We start from the raw sequence: 15,739 nt of genomic DNA on the forward strand, positions 1-15,739 counted from the left end.
TCCTAGCAGAGTATTGACCATACTAACAGAGTAGAGTAAATCCAGTAGGTGGGCAGAGTCAGTGAATAGATATGAACTGAGCCCTGGGATGGGCATTCCTGAGGTCAGATGGAGAAATCAAGTGGAGCCCCTTTAATCAACACAGAAAGGCTTTCTGTAGGAGCTGGGGATTTCAGTGGGTGAAAGAGAACAGGTTGAACAGAAGAACGGAGCAGGTGGGAGATGGAATGTGAGAGCAACTGGGAGGCAAAAGGCAGCCGAAAAGCCAGACTGTGCCTCCATTTCCCCAACTTCCTGTAAAAGATGTAACCAACTTTGCAGGGCCCTCCTGGCCCTGCAGAGGGTTGATGGCACTATGCAGCAATGCTGGCAGCCAAGGGGTTAACCCTTAGGCGGCTGCCCGTGGGCAGTGAGGTAGGACTGAGGGGAAGCAGTGTCTCGGCTCCATCCCTTCCAGTTTCGTGGGCACCAGCTCTACTGCTGGGAACCACCACAGCGCCCAGGCCCTGAGCTGCCAGTCTCTTCTCCACTCACTGTCCTGAGTGGTTCCAGGGGCTGGGCTCCTCCGGCTTATCCTAGATTCCCATCCCCCACCCCAGGAGGCGTTGACTCGCCGGCTGATGCAGACAAATACGCAGTGTCTCTGACTGCTCTTTGGCCTCCTAGGTCAGCAGCGTAAGGCCACCTGTGCTCTCCGGATGCACACCTGGCCTTGGCCTCGCGTCCTGGCCATAAAATGGGTGGGGGGCGGGGCTGGAATGAGGGTACTGGAGTTGAGGACCCCATTCCCCAGGCAGCAGGGGGAGAAATCTGAGAGACACCACCGATCACAGGTCAGAAACAAGGGAGGAGAGGCGTCGGAGCTCAGAGACGCGAGGCGAGGGGTCCGGGCCTTGAGTGTGGGGTGGACAGACCAGATGCCCTCTCCCGCCTTTCAATCGCTGCCTCTTCCAGGGACCCCCTCCGCCCTCCCTGGGGCCCCGGTCCGCTCCCCTCCCCCCTAAATCCTGCCCCCTCTGCGGATTGGTCCCCGGCCAGCCTGGGGGCGGGGCCCGAGGGCCCTGACGTCACGGGTCGAGGGGGGCGGGCGGCTGGGGGAGGGGGGGCGACGGGCCCTGGCTCAGCACCTCGGAGAGCTCCCTCCCCGGCCTTGTTTTGCTCTGGTACCGCCGCCGGGGGAGGGAGCCAGGGGGCCGGGCATCGGGCGCAGGGGCAGGGGGATGGCCGTGGAGGGATCGAGGGACCCCGGCGGTCAGAGGGCTCAGCCGTGATCCGGCGGGAGGGCCGGGGCGCCGGGCGTGGTGGGGGGCAGCTGGCGGAGGCAGCAGTGGCCGCACATCTGAATGGAAGCGAGCTTTGTCCAGACCACCATGGCTCTGGGGCTGTCCTCCAAGAAAGCGTCTTCCCGCAATGTGGCCGTGGAGCGTCGGAACCTGATCACCGTGTGCAGGTGGGCGCCGCTGGCGGGCGGGGGTGGGGCGGTCGGAGAGGCGTCGGGGAGGGCTGCGGAAACCTGGACTGAGGGAGGATGCACAGCAACCGCGGAGACAAGGGAGGAAGCACAGGGTTAAGAGGAGCACGTCCACTGTCCCTCTCAGGCCCAGACAGGGAGGGGGTTTGGAGGTCTGGTCTCTATCCTTCTAGGCCAAGCCAGGCCTATGGCCAGCCTGGGGCCTGGGGGGGTGAGGGGTGTTTAATTGGCACTGCAGCTTCCTGTGAGAACCAGGAAGTGACATTGTGCGTGAGGGGGAGGGGGTGGCCATGGCTGGCTCCCTTGCTGGGGGCGGGGTGGGCAGAGGCCGAGTGGGCAGGAGAGAACTGATGGAGTAAGGAGATGAACGCCCTCAAGCATACCCTCACTCCCAGTCCTGTCAGCCTGGCCTCTCCGGGGTGGGGCTTTCCTGGGAGATTTTCCGACGCTCAAATACTGGAGCAGAGATGGTGTCCTCCTCCATCTCTGGGCATGCAGCCTGTGGCAGAGTCAACTGGGGCATGTGGACAAAGCCCTTTAATCCATCCAGTGAAGGTGAGGGGCGCTTCCCTGCCGTGGGAAGGACTGAGGGCCTGATCACAGAAGCCTGGGTCTCCTGGGCTCAAGGGGAGGAGACTGGGAGGGCAGGGCCATTGGTCCCTGAGGGTGGGGCTGTCGCAGTGTTGGGAAGATTCACCCACTTTTCTTGGGGCCCAGGAAGTGAACTTTCCCACTTTAGCCCTGCAGTGACTCACCCTCCCTGCCCTGCCCTAAGCCAGGAATGGCCAGTGGCTCAGACACTCTCCTTCAGCCCCCACCTGCACTCATCTCTCCCTCTAGGATCCCCATGCCAGCTGCCTTCTCCACCTGCAACCTCCCCACCCCCCATGCCACCTCTGAGGACAGGGTGTTCCCAGTGCAGGGCTCAGCTGTCTTCCCTTGCCAGCCCCACCTGCCTGCACACAGGCCCTGGCCCTGCTCCTTCCCCCAGGAATCAGTGCCCACCTGATGCCCTGGCTCCTGGCTCCTCTAGCTCCTCCCAGGTTCCTGGGCACACACCCAACCATACTGCGTCTGTCGCACACCATTATATCCCTACTGCCCAGCACAGTGCTGAGCACATCAGATCTCTGTAAAATGCCTGGAATGTTATAGAAGACATGAATACAGCAATGGCCCAGCCCAAAGTGCAGGCCACTCCCTCCACCCTCACCCCCTCAAACACTGCCAGTGTGGTATAAAACAAAGGTTTCTGCTTTTGGGGCCAGATGGTCCTAGGTTCAAACTCTTACTTCATTAGTTACTAGCTGTGCAACCTTGGGGAAGTCTCCTAACCACTCTGGGCCTTGGGTGCCCTATCATCCCCATTGTAGATGGGGTATGTAACAGCCACACCAAGGAATGGTAATGACATAATCCACCTAGGAGCCTAGTCCAGTACCTGGTACATGAAAATAGCCCCGTCCTGATGACACCCTTCCTGTCCTTCTCCTCTCTCTTGACCTCCTAGGTTCCGCTTCTTTCTCTTGCCTCCCAGGACAGCTGGGCCTCTTGAGTGTGTGGGGAAGGGGGATCTCTCCTTGGTCTAGGCTGGAGAAGCAGAGGTTCTGGTGGATTGGAAGTGAGCTTAGAACTGGGGTGTGAGGATAAGAGCTTTGGCGGGGGGAAGGAGGTGTGGCAATGGCTCAGAAACCCCTCAGGCCCCTGCGCCTCGTCACTGTCACGTGGTTTGCCTCCAGCTCCCAGAACAGTTCCCTTTAGCAGGCTGAGGGCTCCGCTGGGCCCTCGCCTCCCTGTCTCCATGGTAACCTGCAGCAGCCACTGTACCTCCTAACAGGGAGCATGCCATGGGGCTCCCAGGGGCGATGACCAGCTCTGCAGCATCCCTGAGGACAGATGGCAGATGGCTGCAATCTTGATACCAGCCCCAGGCCTCCACTGAGGTCTGACCCAGATGACCAGAAGAAATCATGGGGGTGGGGGGCAGGCTTCATACTGAAGCCCAGATAATGCCCTAAACACAGGCTCCTTCTGGCAGGGCTGACCTTCCCATTAATGCCCAGCTCACCACCGCTGCCCAATGACCTGTACACACTCACCTTCTCCCAGTCCTTCCTGGGATCTGAACCAAAATTTAATGAGGCAGATACTATTATTCCTGTTTTCACCTGGGAAATGGGCCTCAGAGAGATTAAATGACTTGTTCAAGGCCACACAGGTATCACAAGGAAACAGGATTTGAGTCCACCAGGCTGCCTCCCCCTAGGGTAACCCCAACACTGATCTAGATCTGATCTCAGGCCAGACCAACTCTAAGCCCAAAGGAAAGGGAGGGAGCTCCGTGGGCTCAGCTGTGGCATTGGCCTGAGAGCCTCAGAGGCCAGTGCTCAAGGGCTGGATCCTGCAGAGTGGAGGACAGAGGGCGGAAGTGGCAGGGGCTGCTCGCGGCCTTGGTAATCGTGACAGCCACCAGGAGGCCACAAGATGTAGCAGAAAGAGCAACAACTTTGGAATCAGACGTACCTACTTGACTCCTCACAAGCTGTGTTACTCTGAACAGATGAGTCAACCTCTTGGACCCTCAGTTACTTTATCTGTAAGATGGGGATGATGGCGATAATAAGAGGACCTACCACCCGGGGCTGTTGTGAGATGCAGTAGATAACACACGCAAAGTATCGTGCTCGGCACATTAGAGGGCTTGATAAACTTAGGGAAAAAAGGATAGTTCCAAGCAGCCCCCACATCCCTGGACACCCAACCCTTGCTCTGCCACTCACAATAGGGCAATATTGGGGTGTTGGGAGCCTGTCCTCATCCCTGCCTCACCCTACTGCAGCGATGACAGGTGCAGATTGCAGGGGAGAGATTGCAGAGGGAGCCAAGGCTTTGAGAAGGACTGGAGAGAGGGACAGGGGCTGCTGGGCTCCAGTCCCTCAGCCTCATTGGCTTCTTTTGGCTGCCTTCCTCTCTGAGAAGCCAGGTGTCTGGGCCCCCAAGTCCCCTTCCAGAGATCTGCTGCCAGTGTCCCCTCCCACCGTGTGTGTCAGCCCCACACCCTGCACCTCCCCCAGCCCAGCTCTGCACCGCCTGGTTCTGGGCAGCTGCTGTGTGGGCGGCTGAGCTAGGAAGGAAAAGGGGGAAGGGGGCATCTGTGTGCTGAGAGCCCACCTGGCCACCCATGCATGCCCACGCTCCATGTGCCAACTCACATGCCCTGGCACAGGTGACCCCCCATCCCAAAGGGGACTGAAAGTTGTCCCAGCAATAGCAGAAGACAGCTCAAGGCAGGAGCCCAAATTGGCTTCTAACTCCTACCTGACCCTCAGCCCACACACAGAGAAAATGCAACTCCGAGGGTGGGCACGGAGGAAGGGGCTCTGGGACAGCCCCCTGGCTCTAAGTGCTTCATCTTTTACCTACTGTTTTATCCCCTCTCATACCGTGTTCCTGAAGCTTCCTTTCTCTGGGTGTCACCTCTCCTGTCACCCACTTTATCAATCAGTCTCCCACCTGCCACCCTATCACTCCCATGTCACAGCACCTCCATGGTCACTATGTTCTCATCTGTCTCCCACCCTCTCTCCCTCTGCCTCCCCACCATATCCATGCTCTTCATGACCTCCTCTCTGCCCTTCACTCCCTCTCTTTGCCTGATGCCCTTCCTCTACCACCATCACTCTGTCTTCTTGCCTGATACCCTACTGCCCCTTCTCACCCCTCCCCAGGTTCTCTGTGAAAACACTGCTGGAGAAGTACACAGCGGAGCCCATCGATGACTCATCCGAGGAGTTTGTAAATTTTGCAGCCATCTTAGAGCAGATCCTCAGCCACCGTTTCAAAGGTGGGTCCAGGTTCCTGTCCCCTGTGGCCCAGCCCCACCAACTCCCAGCCTTTAGTTTCCAGCAACCTCACTCTGATGTGGTTCTGAACCCCATCATTGACCCTGACCCCAATTCTGGCCATGCGCAGAAGCTGATGCAGAGCTGGGAAGAGGGGAAAAGGTCTTCTGGGCACAACATAGTGGGTGCCCACACACCCCATCAATGGGCATGTAGTGTTGTGCTGGCGTGCCCTTGGTGTACATGCATGTGTGTGTACATGCATTTGGGGTAGGCACTGTGTGCGTGCATGGCTGAATATACTTCCGCATGTGTGTGCCCCGTTACACGGACCCTCTCCAAACTCCCTGGTCTTTCTGAGCCCCCTCCCTGCCCTGGCTCAGCCTGTGCCCCAGCAGGTCCGGTGAGCTGGTTCAGCTCAGATGGGCAGCGGGGCTTCTGGGACTATATCCGGCTGGCCTGCAGCAAAGTGCCCAACAACTGCGTGAGCAGCATCGAGAACATGGAGAACATCAGCACAGCCCGAGCCAAGGTGAGGGGCCTGCGACAGGCAGGGCCAGGGCAGCTGCTCCCTGCTCTGGATACTGCATGCTCCTTGGTCCTCACCCCTGCCCACGGGCACTGGGGAGAAGGGCCACAGGAGGTCCAGACCCAATGGCGCACACGTGGGTCCCTTCGGGGCAGCAAATAAAGGTGAGTGTACTTTCCAGGGCCGTGCATGGATCCGGGTGGCACTGATGGAGAAGCGCATGTCCGAATACATCACCACAGCTCTGCGGGACACCCGGACCACCAGGTCAGTCCCTCTCAATTAGCTTGGACCACAGGTGCCAGTGAGAACGTTCTTAGCCTAAACACACTTCATCCTTAAGTTCCTGCAGCAACCTTCAGTACCTGGACTACAACTCCCAGCATGCACTGCTAGTTTCCCTCCCCAGCCTGACCTACAGTCCTGGAACATACCTTTAGCATCGCCACCATCTCTTCCAAGTCAAATTCATTATCCCCCATCACTCCCCAGAACCGGTCTCATACACACCTCTGGACAAGCCTCAACTATGTATCATTTTACCGGTTGGTCTTGTTCCATGACCTACAACACACAGCCCTACCTGCTCCCCAAACAATGGCAGCCGTCTGTACTTGCCACCCATGGAATATAGAGTCCCAGCGTGTCGAGTTTCAGTTCGCAGAGAGATTGGGTCCTGGGGGCAGGTCACAGGCAGGATGTGCCAGTGGGGGACGGTGAGTTTGAAGCTGAGTACTATAGGGGGCATTGTGCCCCCCACCAGTGTTCACACCCAACCTGATGTTTTACTGCATTGACCTCTGTCCTCACATTGCAGAGTTCACATCAACATATTTTTGAGCACCTGCTGTATGCTAAGCACTAATGATTAGAACTTGTTTCCTGATTTTAAGAATCTGGGTGACCCAGTACTTGGTGGGGAAGCGCTAGCTGAGAGGATGAAGGAGAGTCTATTCTCAGGGGACACCCGTTCTAATAGGTGGGAGATACAGACGCTATCCCCAGTGAGCCCCAGTGGGAGGGGGAGACAAGATCCACAGCTGAGGGGTGAGCAGGAAGGGGACACCTCCTTTCTCTAGGAAAAGTTTGCAGCAAGCCAACAAAAGAAGTCCCAGCAGGTGGGGGCTCCCCGGGAGGAGGCTGCACCATCAGTCGTCCCCCCCCACCTCCCACAGGCGTTTCTATGACTCGGGAGCCATCATGCTGCGGGAGGAAGCCACGGTCCTCACGGGGATGCTGATCGGACTGAGCGCCATAGACTTCAGGTGCGGGCAGCGGTGGCGGTGGGGGGCCTGTTTCTCCGCGAATGTCCACACTCCCATCCCCTCATATCCGCCCTAACCCTGTGGTTCGTCTGCCCCCAGCTTCTGCCTAAAGGGCGAAGTGCTGGACGGGAAGACCCCCGTGGTCATCGACTACACGCCCTACCTAAAGTTCACCCAGAGGTCAGCGGCCCATTGTTGCGGTGGAGCGGACAGCCCACCTCCCCGCGGGCGGGGATGGCGGGAGGGAGGCAGGCTGGGAGGGCCTCCTGGTCCCCCTGCCCAAGCGGGCTGGCGTGGGACCCGCGGGCGGGGCAGGGCCGGCGGTGCCCACTGCTCCCTCCCCCAAGCTACGACTATCTGACGGACGAGGAGGAGCGGCACAGCGCCGAGAGCAGCACGAGCGAGGACAACTCGCCCGAGCACCCGTACCTGCCGCTCGTCACCGACGAGGACAGCTGGTACAGCAAGTGGCACAAGATGGAACAGAAGTTCCGCATCGTCTACGCGCAGAAGGTGCGCGGGGCGCGGCGGCGGTGCGAGGCGCTGGGCAGGGCGGGCACGGGCCGGGCGGCCGCTGGGACCCCTCCTCCCGCCGCCCGGGCTGAGCCGGCGCCCCGCAGGGCTACCTGGAGGAGCTGGTGCGTCTGCGCGAGTCGCAGCTGAAGGACCTTGAGGCGGAGAACCGGCGGCTGCAGCTGCAGCTGGAAGAGGCGGCGGCGCAGAACCAGCGCGAGAAGCGGGAGCTGGAAGGCGTGATCCTGGAGCTGCAGGAGCAGCTGTGAGCGCCACCGCCGCCCTGACCCTTGACCCCGGCCACCCCGACCACATCACCCCAGGGAACCCCCACCACCGCCCCATTGACTCTTAACATCACCTTTCCTAATACCAGCATTGAACGCAGCCAACCGCCAGCATCAAACCACCCATCCCATCACCTCCACCCCATGGTCCCCCCAGTGATCTTCTAACGTTATCCTCAGAATAAGATCCAGTGACCCCCGCAAAACCGGCTCCCCACTTCACCCTCAGTCACCCGACATCAGCTAGAATGGCCATCAACATTACCCAGGGACGCCAACATTACTTGCAAGGACCTCTAATGTTACTCAATGACCTTCAACAAGAGTGCATTATTCTCTGTTCAACACTCTCCTGATCTGCAACATAGGGCCACTGACTGCCATCACTCAGTGACCCCTGACATCACCCCTACCCATCCCTCCAACAGCTCCCCGTAAACCTTTTCATCACCCTATGCCCTCCCAGCATGATCCCCCAAGACACCCCATCACCCTCCAATATTCCCACTATTCTCCCTCGACTCCCCCAACGCCCTGACTCCCACAACACCCCATTATTGCCTGTAACCCCCAACATGAGTGCACCAATCCCTGTCACCCCTCTGACCCCCAGTACCCTCCACTGACTCCTGGGATCTGCCCCACTGATCCTCAACATTCTATCCCATTTCTGCTACCCAGGTTTCATTCCTAACCTCTCCCCCAACCCTGTGCTGAGCCCCCCTTCCCCACTTCTGCTTCCTCTCCCAGCCAGGCCTGACCCCTCCTCCCCATCCCAGGACAGGTCTGATCCCCGGTGACCACGCTTCCCTGGCCCACGGTTCCAAGGAACTCACCACGGCCCTGGTCAACCAATGGCCGTCACTGGGAACACTCAATGGGGCCGAGGGTGCCAACAACCCCAAGTTCTACCGGAGGTAAGCTCCAGCTAGGCTCGGCTTGGGCCTGAGTGCTGGTCCCTTCTGGGGAAGAGGGGCATGGGGGGGACCTCGGCCCCAACACCAGCTCTCCACTCTGCCACAGACACAGTTTCATGAGCACGGAGCCGCTGTCAGCTGAAGCCAGTCTGAGCTCGGACTCCCAGCGCCTGGGAGAAGGCAAGCGGGACGAGGAGCCCTGGGGCCCTATCGGTGAGCCCCCCGATCTAGCACCCAGCACCCCACTAAGGGCTGAGGCCAGGCCTTGGGTCCTCTAGTGAGGCCCTGGCCAATTCTCTCATTTCCTCAGCCCTTCAGAGAGCTTAGCACAGCAATTAAGAGCTTGGTTTGGGGTATCGGGCAGACCCTGTGCAAATCCCAGCTGCGCCTCCTCTGGTCGTGCGAGCTCCATCAATCACTTCACCTTGCCGAGCCCTTCTCATCTGTAAAACGGGGATGTTGATTAAAATAATCACCCGTGTTGGCATATGGTGAGGGCTAATGGCTTTTTGGTATCGTGACATCCTCAAGGGGCTCACGAATTCCTGGGGAGTTCTTCACACAACTAATTTGCTTTTATCTCATGCACTCTGTGAACTGCTCGCCTGACCTTTGTTTCCCCCTTTTCTTTGGCTGCCAGGAAGCTCAGAGCCAAATTAGCGGCTCCCTTCAAGCGAATGTCCAGGACTTCACCGCATGCATTTTGTGTTGCCCTCCCCCTGGCTTCGCTGGGGCTTCCCACCCTAGTTTTCCTGGTGCCTGGCCTTCCTGTCTTTTCTTTCTAAAATCCACTGTCCTGGATGACCCTAGATCTTTGAGACAAGGCAGGCTATGGACATGTAACCCCGCCACACTGTGTTTGTGACTGTCCGTGTCTGTCTCCCCACCAGACTGTGAGCTCCACGAGGGCAGGGACCGTGTCTCATCCGTTCTCTGTATCCCCAGTTCCTGGAGTGGAACAACTGCTCACCGTGTGTTTAATAAATGGACAAAGAGAGAGGATGAACCTCAGGGGAGACAGAGACATAAACTGACGATTACAATACAGTGTCCCCAGCACTGTGCATGGCATGGCCAGGTGCTTACCAAGGTTGAACCAAAAATGGCAAATGCTCCAGAAATGAGGAAAGTCTCCTGGCGGTAACCTGAGGGCTGCCCCTTCATTGCCTGCGCCTGTGTACCGCATCCCCACAACCTCACACACACGCAGACCGGTTGGCCCGGCCTCACCCGCCCTCTCTCCCCAGGGAAGGACCCCACGCCCTCCATGCTGGGCCTCTGCGGCTCCCTGGCCTCCATCCCCAGCTGCAAGTCCCTGGCGAGCTTCAAATCCAACGAGTGCCTGGTGAGCGACAGTCCTGAGGGCAGCCCAGCACTGAGCCCCAGCTGAGGAGCGGCGTGGGCAGTGCCAGCCCCACCTGCCAGGGGCACAGACACCTGCTGCCTTTCCTCAGGCCACCCTCAATCCAGGCCACCCTTCCAGAGAACGCTGCCCACCCAGCCAGGGGTCTCTCAGGAAAGATGCCCTTTGCTTCTTCCTGTCTTAGCTTCCTGCCCGAGGAAGCAAGGGCTGCAAAGGGAAGCCGGTTGGGCAAGGAAGCAGGAGCACCAAGGTCGCCGGGAGCTCTTGGGGAAGCTTGTTGCACTCTTCTGGTGACCCTGATGCCTGGCTGGCTCTGTACTGGACTCTCCCTCGCTCATCTCCCCTTCTCCTCAGGAGCTGGTGGCCCAGCTTTGGCACCCCCACCTCCCATGCCTCTCCTGTCTGTCCCCCTGTATCCCCTGGAGTCACTCCTTCCTCAGCCCCGAAGGTGGGGGCTCTGAGGGGATCAGGCAAATAAAAACCAGAGGACTGAGGGCAGCCTTGTCTGTGGGGGGCCGTGGAGGTTGGCAGAATGCGGTGGAGCCAGTGCCAGGCCCATAATCAAGGTGACACCGGATCAGACGGAACCAGTGTGCGCCCTGTGGGAGCAGACAGATCAGAACCCAGGGAGTGGGTGGCTTTTATATGACGTGTCCTAAACATTAGGTCTGCCCAGAACCAACACATCTAAGTGTTCCTTTCACCTGATACTCTTTAATAACTTGCTTAAATTCAGACAGAGAAGACAGTGAACACCCTGAGAGCAGGATGAACGTGGCAAGCCCTGGCAGGGCCCTTTTCCTTCCATCGTCCTGGGCAATTCAGCTTTGGCCCAAAGTTGCAGACCCTTCCATTAGGCCAAAGCCTGGCAGTGAAGCAACCCTCCCTCCTCTGTTGTCACTCAAGTGTGCTCTTGAGGAGAGGTCTTACCACCCTCCACCCTGGCCCTAACACTACCAGGATGTTGCCTGTTGCCCCCTCAACTCTGGGTTCTCACCCCGACCCGGCTCTAAGTTGGGGGGGGGTCCTCTCCATGGGTACCACCTGGGTAGCCCAAAGCCAACATCAAGGTCCCTCCCAGGCCTCCTCTGCAAATCACTCCCCAGCCCCACTTCCTCCCTGCCCCCCGCCCCTAGACCCCCCAAGTCACGGGCACTGAGAGAAGTTCATCATTTTTAGACTCAAGGAATGAACAGGGGTGGGTGCAGACTAGGCCAGGCCCAGGGTTTGGTGGCTCCTGGGGGCAGGCCCAGCTACAGCAAACACACAAGGAAATGGGGAAGGGCAGGTAGCAGACTTGGTCTTGAATTTGCAGAGGTGGAAAAGTGATTCTTGGGGCTTGGAAATGAGGAGCAGCAGGAAGAAAGCTGTCTGAGGGGGGCCTGGGAGGGCCCAGAGGGGCAGCCCCCTACCCCTGGGGCTCATAGCTGAGATGGAAGGGAGACGAGGCCCCTCCCCCGGGTGCTAAGGACCAGGCACTTGACTCAATCTCCCACCCCGCCCCCATCCCCGGAAGAGACAGGGGCCTTGCCCTGCGATCCTTTCAAGAGCCCAGAGGCTGATCCCGGTTGAGCCTCTGGCAGAAGCTTTTGCCGAATTCGTAAGTGCTGATCATGATAGCACAGGAGGGAGCGGCCTTGATGATCCTCGGGAGGAAGCCTACAGTGGAGGGAGTGGCTGGCATCAGGGGTCAGGGTTCCAGGAGGCCCCACACCCGCCAGGGCCTGGACACACACAGACGCTCACCTGCAAAGAGTCCCCTGGTGCCTGACTCGGCCCGGATCCTCCGCAGCAGCAGCCAGGTGGAGTTCAAGTGAGGGGGCGTCACTGCAAAGGCAAGGCATGGCCTGTAAGACCCCACTCGGACCCCTGCCTGCCGCCTGCCACCAGCCAGGCCCCTTACCTCTCACAGCCTCCACCGCTCCCAGCGCGACCTGGCGCTGCGTCTTCGCTACATCGAAGGGTAGAGTCAGGATGGCGGCCACCTGGTAGGGTGGGGAGAGGGCTCATCTCCATTCCCAGGACCCCTATCCCTCACAGCCAGCCAGGGGGTCTGCTGGCCTCAGCTAGAGCTTCACCAGGGAGGCCGAGCTTGCCCCTTGACAGGCAGCTGATGCAATGCTATGCAAGGACTCTTCTCCGGAGCATCCCCAACAACCCTCAGAGCCCCCCAGGACTCTGCTGGCCTCGCCAGTCTGGTCAACTCACCGTCCCTGAGATGCCGCCAGCCACAAAGCTGATGCCCACAGATGTCTGGTCCTTTGACCTGAGTCCACTCAGCCAGCTCTTCACCAGCTCATAGTTGAACCAGTACAGGGCTTGAGGGCACAGGGGTACACTCATCAGAGATGGGAAGAGCAGTGGGTGGACCCCAGATCTCTCATCTTCCACTGACCTATAGCATGACAGTTACTCCCTCCCAGTTAGGAGGCCTGCCTGCTACACGCCAGTTTCTCTAACAAGCCCTCTGCAGGACCTAACTGCTGAAAACCCGGGCGAACACCCTGCCTGCCAGGCCCGTTTCACAGATGAGATAGTCAAGGTTCAGAGAAGTTAAGTAACTTCAAGGTCAGCAGTGGCAAGGTGGGGACTTGGCTGCAGACCTGTTGTGTGTCATCCAAGGGCTCCCTTACCCCACCTCCTGCACCGCTGGTGCCTACCTGAAAAGGGCACATCCCGAAGGGCAGTGGGGCCCCAGCCCAGCCAGAGAGAGCGCCAGCCGCCCTGAGCCACGGCAGCTCGGACACAGGCACCCAGCTCCCGGTATGATACGTGCTGAGCCTGCAGCTTTGTTCGTACCAGTTCCAGGGGGCTGATGACAGTCACAGTGCCCACTGGGGGGAACAGTGGGGAGGGGTCAGCTCGCAGGTCCCAATGGCAGCCCCACACCCCAGGGTCTGGGGCCCCAAGACATCCCCCCACCCCTAAGCTGCCAGAGGTCGGAGCTGGGAGCCAGGACTGGGCTCAGGCACAGGTGGGGTCAGAGGGAGACCAAAGGCCCAAGGCTATGCTCACGGCGGGCCAGTGCGCCAGCCACCATGGGTGCGTAGAGGTCAGAGGTCAGGGCTCGATCACACAGGAAGGCCTTGAGTTGGTCATAGGCGGTGAAATAGATGGCAGTGGCTGGCACAGTCATCACCCTGGGAGTAGGAACAGAGGTTAGCTGGGACTCCCAAAGGCTCCTGAACCTCCCAGGCCTCTGCTGCCCGACCCAGCCAGCCAACAGGAGAGCAAGGGATCAGCCGGGTACCAGGGGAAGGCACTATGCAGGACTAGAGTACTCACAAGGTGGCTGGGAGGCCACTCCATAGAGTCCTGATGCCCTCATGTCTCACGATCTTCACAAAGGCATCCTGGCCAAGCAGACACCCGCCCAGGGAAGGAAGGATGAACATGAACACGGTCTGTGACGGGGCTGGCCGAGGCTAGGCCCTAGCCTGATGCCCTCACCTCTGCCCACAGCCCTGGGTCCTGCTGAGAGGCAGTAGCCCCTGAGGCCTCCACATATGCAATTCCACATTTGGTTCTAGGTGGACTCCTATTCACCCCTCAAAACCTCAGAGGCACCACCTCCTCAGGGAAGCCCTTCCCAAACTGAACTGGACTACAGGCTTTGTACTACCCATTCTTTCCTGGGTCTGCTGCCCGAGCAATCCAAATCCCTCACCGAGCAATCCAAATCCCTCAGGAATACCGACAGACCCAGCTGAGGGCACAGCTGCTCCTCACCATGGTGCCGGTGAAGCGAGTGGGGTCCTGAAACCAGGTGGTACAGCGGGGACCATTTGGGCACAGGTACAGGGGCTCCAGGACACCATTACAGTACAGGAGGCACTTCCCTGTGGATTGGAAAGAGGAGGGCACTGGGGAAGGGGAGGGGACGTTAGGATGACAGGGCCCTGGAACCCAGCAGGGAGCCCCCAGCCCTGGAGGGCCAGCAGAGGCTGGGGTCTCTGGGTGGATGTTCTTGTGTAGGACAAACAGCCGGATGAAATGACCCGGAAGCATGCGCGAGTCCGTGGCTATAGGGCCCACAGGTGCCCTGGGGAGACGGGGCCACCCCCTTCCCTGGACACTCTTGGGCTCCCTGGGGCTTTGGGCACTCACACTTGGCGAAGGAGAGGCTCCAGAGTCTGGAAGGAGGCATCAGCTCTAAAATACAAGGTAGCTCCTCAAGTCAGGGGAGCTCCCACCTGCCCCAGGGAGCCCATCTCTGGGAGACCCTTGTTTTGCCCAGACACCACCCCCTATCGGCTCCAGGGTCGGGCACTCACCGCTGGCCAGCGAGGGGCGCTGAGACTGCAGGCGGACCTTCACCACATCCAGGGGTGTCACTAGGCAGGGAGGGCAGCGCTGAAGGCTCCTTTCAGGACCCCATCCCACCCCTCCTCCAGAACCAAGTTACCCTCAATCTCAGGTCTGCCCCAGTCCCCAACTGCCCCGCCCCCACCTCCCTGGTTCTTACTGAAGAGAGAGGTGACCACAGCCCCAGTGCCTGAGGCCACCATTTGTTGGAGGAGGCTAATGCCCCCAGGGTCCTGGTCAGCCATTTTGGAGCTTCAATTCTGAAAAACAAACCTCAGAAAATTGGAGCGTCAACTCACAAAACAGGAGTCAGTGGGAGGGGGAGACACGAGGCGGGAACACTTGGGGACTTTACCTGACCCTCAGCAAATTCACTCACTGAGTCTGAGTTAAGGGATCCTCACAATAACGTTTTAAAGTGGTTACTGTTAGCTCCACTTGGCCCACGGGGAAGCGGAGGCTCAGAGAGGCGAGGAAATCTCCCAATACCACCCCGGAGGAGTTAGGAAGGAAGCTGGGATGGTGGACGGCCCGCTGCCCTTCCCTCACCCGCGCCACACACGCTTACTGGGCACCTCCTCAGCGCAAGCGCCCGGTTTGGCCCTGGGGGCTCCAAGGTCAAAACGTCTGGGCCGCCCCCTGAGCCCCCGATTCCAGCACCAGCCCCGAGACGGGCACAACGAGCCCCATTCGCTGGGCGTGGAGACTCGGGGCCGGGCAGTGACGGAAACATGTGAACAATTCTGATGGCGGCAAATGGTCGGTCCCCATTCTCAGGACAAGTGGCTGGGGTCCCGGCCCTCCCCGCACTCCTCCTGCCGAGGCCGGAGGGGCCTGGCCCCGGGCCTGGACGGGAAGGACAATCTCGTTGCTCTCTCTCCCCAAAATGCAGGCCGGAGCGCTCGGCCGAGAGAGCGCGAAGTACGGATCGGGAGACAGGATCTCTCCTTGCCCCTCGGCGACACTCCCTGTCCCGGCCCCGCGTGCAGGGGGCGCCTGGTGGGGCCGACTAGGTCGGCCCGACAGCCCGCGACTCAGGGTCGCCGGCCCAGCCCCGGCTCAGGCGCCCCGGGACCCCCCAAAGACCCGAGTCCCGGCCTCCGCCTCCAGCCCGGCCCTCAGCCGCGGCCCTGCCCCGCCCACCTGGCTCTAGGCCGGTGCTCGCGCGGCGTGGCGCCCGGGGCCGGGCCGGCCCATAGTGGCTCCGCGGCGGGTACAAGGTCCCCGCGCGCCCGCCTCGCAGCGAG

The 15,739-nt window shown here is 59.8% G+C and overlaps 2 protein-coding genes across 5 annotated transcripts; one reads left to right on the forward strand and one right to left on the reverse strand.

Moving 5' to 3' along the window:
- The first annotated feature begins 1,189 nt into the window (after positions 1-1,189).
- RUNDC3A (RUN domain containing 3A) lies at positions 1,190-10,673 on the forward strand. Of its 2 annotated transcripts, none has more exons than XM_004432556.3 (11): positions 1,190-1,450; positions 5,200-5,315; positions 5,712-5,845; positions 6,024-6,109; positions 7,018-7,107; positions 7,207-7,287; positions 7,455-7,620; positions 7,728-7,885; positions 8,687-8,824; positions 8,931-9,037; positions 10,072-10,673. In XM_004432556.3, exons 1-11 carry the CDS (start codon positions 1,344-1,346, stop codon positions 10,212-10,214), a joined length of 1,326 nt encoding a protein of 441 aa, XP_004432613.1. In that variant the 5' UTR covers positions 1,190-1,343; the 3' UTR covers positions 10,215-10,673. The 2 variants fall into 2 exon arrangements, with proteins under 2 accessions (XP_004432613.1, XP_004432615.1); XM_004432558.3 differs by having other exon boundaries at positions 9,465-10,181.
- Positions 10,674-11,348: 675 nt separating this feature from the next.
- Positions 11,349-15,739, reverse strand: SLC25A39 (solute carrier family 25 member 39). 3 transcript variants are annotated; one of them, XM_004432560.3, is made up of 12 exons: positions 15,636-15,739; positions 14,653-14,752; positions 14,462-14,521; positions 14,295-14,339; positions 13,917-14,026; positions 13,473-13,540; positions 13,203-13,327; positions 12,848-13,021; positions 12,396-12,505; positions 12,091-12,172; positions 11,934-12,014; positions 11,349-11,846 (listed from the first exon to the last, which is right to left on the reverse strand). In XM_004432560.3, the coding sequence occupies exons 2-12, from the start codon at positions 14,735-14,737 to the stop codon at positions 11,731-11,733; spliced, it is 1,056 nt and encodes a 351-aa protein (XP_004432617.1). In that variant the 5' UTR covers positions 14,738-14,752; positions 15,636-15,739; the 3' UTR covers positions 11,349-11,730. The 3 variants fall into 3 exon arrangements, with proteins under 3 accessions (XP_004432617.1, XP_014644569.1, XP_087297388.1); XM_014789083.2 differs by having other exon boundaries at positions 13,917-14,050; XM_087441262.1 differs by lacking the exon at positions 15,636-15,739 and adding an exon at positions 14,848-15,509 and having other exon boundaries at positions 13,917-14,050.

Source organism: Ceratotherium simum, chromosome 16, assembly GCF_057802395.1.
Source record: "Ceratotherium simum simum isolate JZ-2026a chromosome 16, ASM5780239v1, whole genome shotgun sequence".
Classification (NCBI taxonomy): Eukaryota; Metazoa; Chordata; class Mammalia; order Perissodactyla; family Rhinocerotidae; genus Ceratotherium; species Ceratotherium simum.

Bases quoted from the DNA above. Each gene is read 5' to 3' on its own strand.
- SLC25A39 (XM_014789083.2), bottom strand. From the start codon at position 14,737: ATGGCTGACCAGGACCCTGGGGGCATTAGCCTCCTCCAACAAATGGTG. The intron at 14,051-14,294 runs GTGAGTGCCCAA...CCCCTTCCCCAG, and splicing joins GAGCCTCTCCTTCGCCAAGT to TGCCCTCCTCTTTCCAATCC. The intron at 12,506-12,847 runs GTAGGCACCAGC...TGTGCCCTCAAG, and splicing joins TCGGGATGTGCCCTTTTCAG to CCCTGTACTGGTTCAACTAT.
- RUNDC3A (XM_004432556.3), top strand. From the start codon at position 1,344: ATGGAAGCGAGCTTTGTCCAGACCACCATGGCTCTGGGGCTGTCCTCC. The intron at 1,451-5,199 runs GTGGGCGCCGCT...ACCCCTCCCCAG, and splicing joins AACCTGATCACCGTGTGCAG to GTTCTCTGTGAAAACACTGC. The intron at 9,038-10,071 runs GTGAGCCCCCCG...CTCTCTCCCCAG, and splicing joins GGAGCCCTGGGGCCCTATCG to GGAAGGACCCCACGCCCTCC.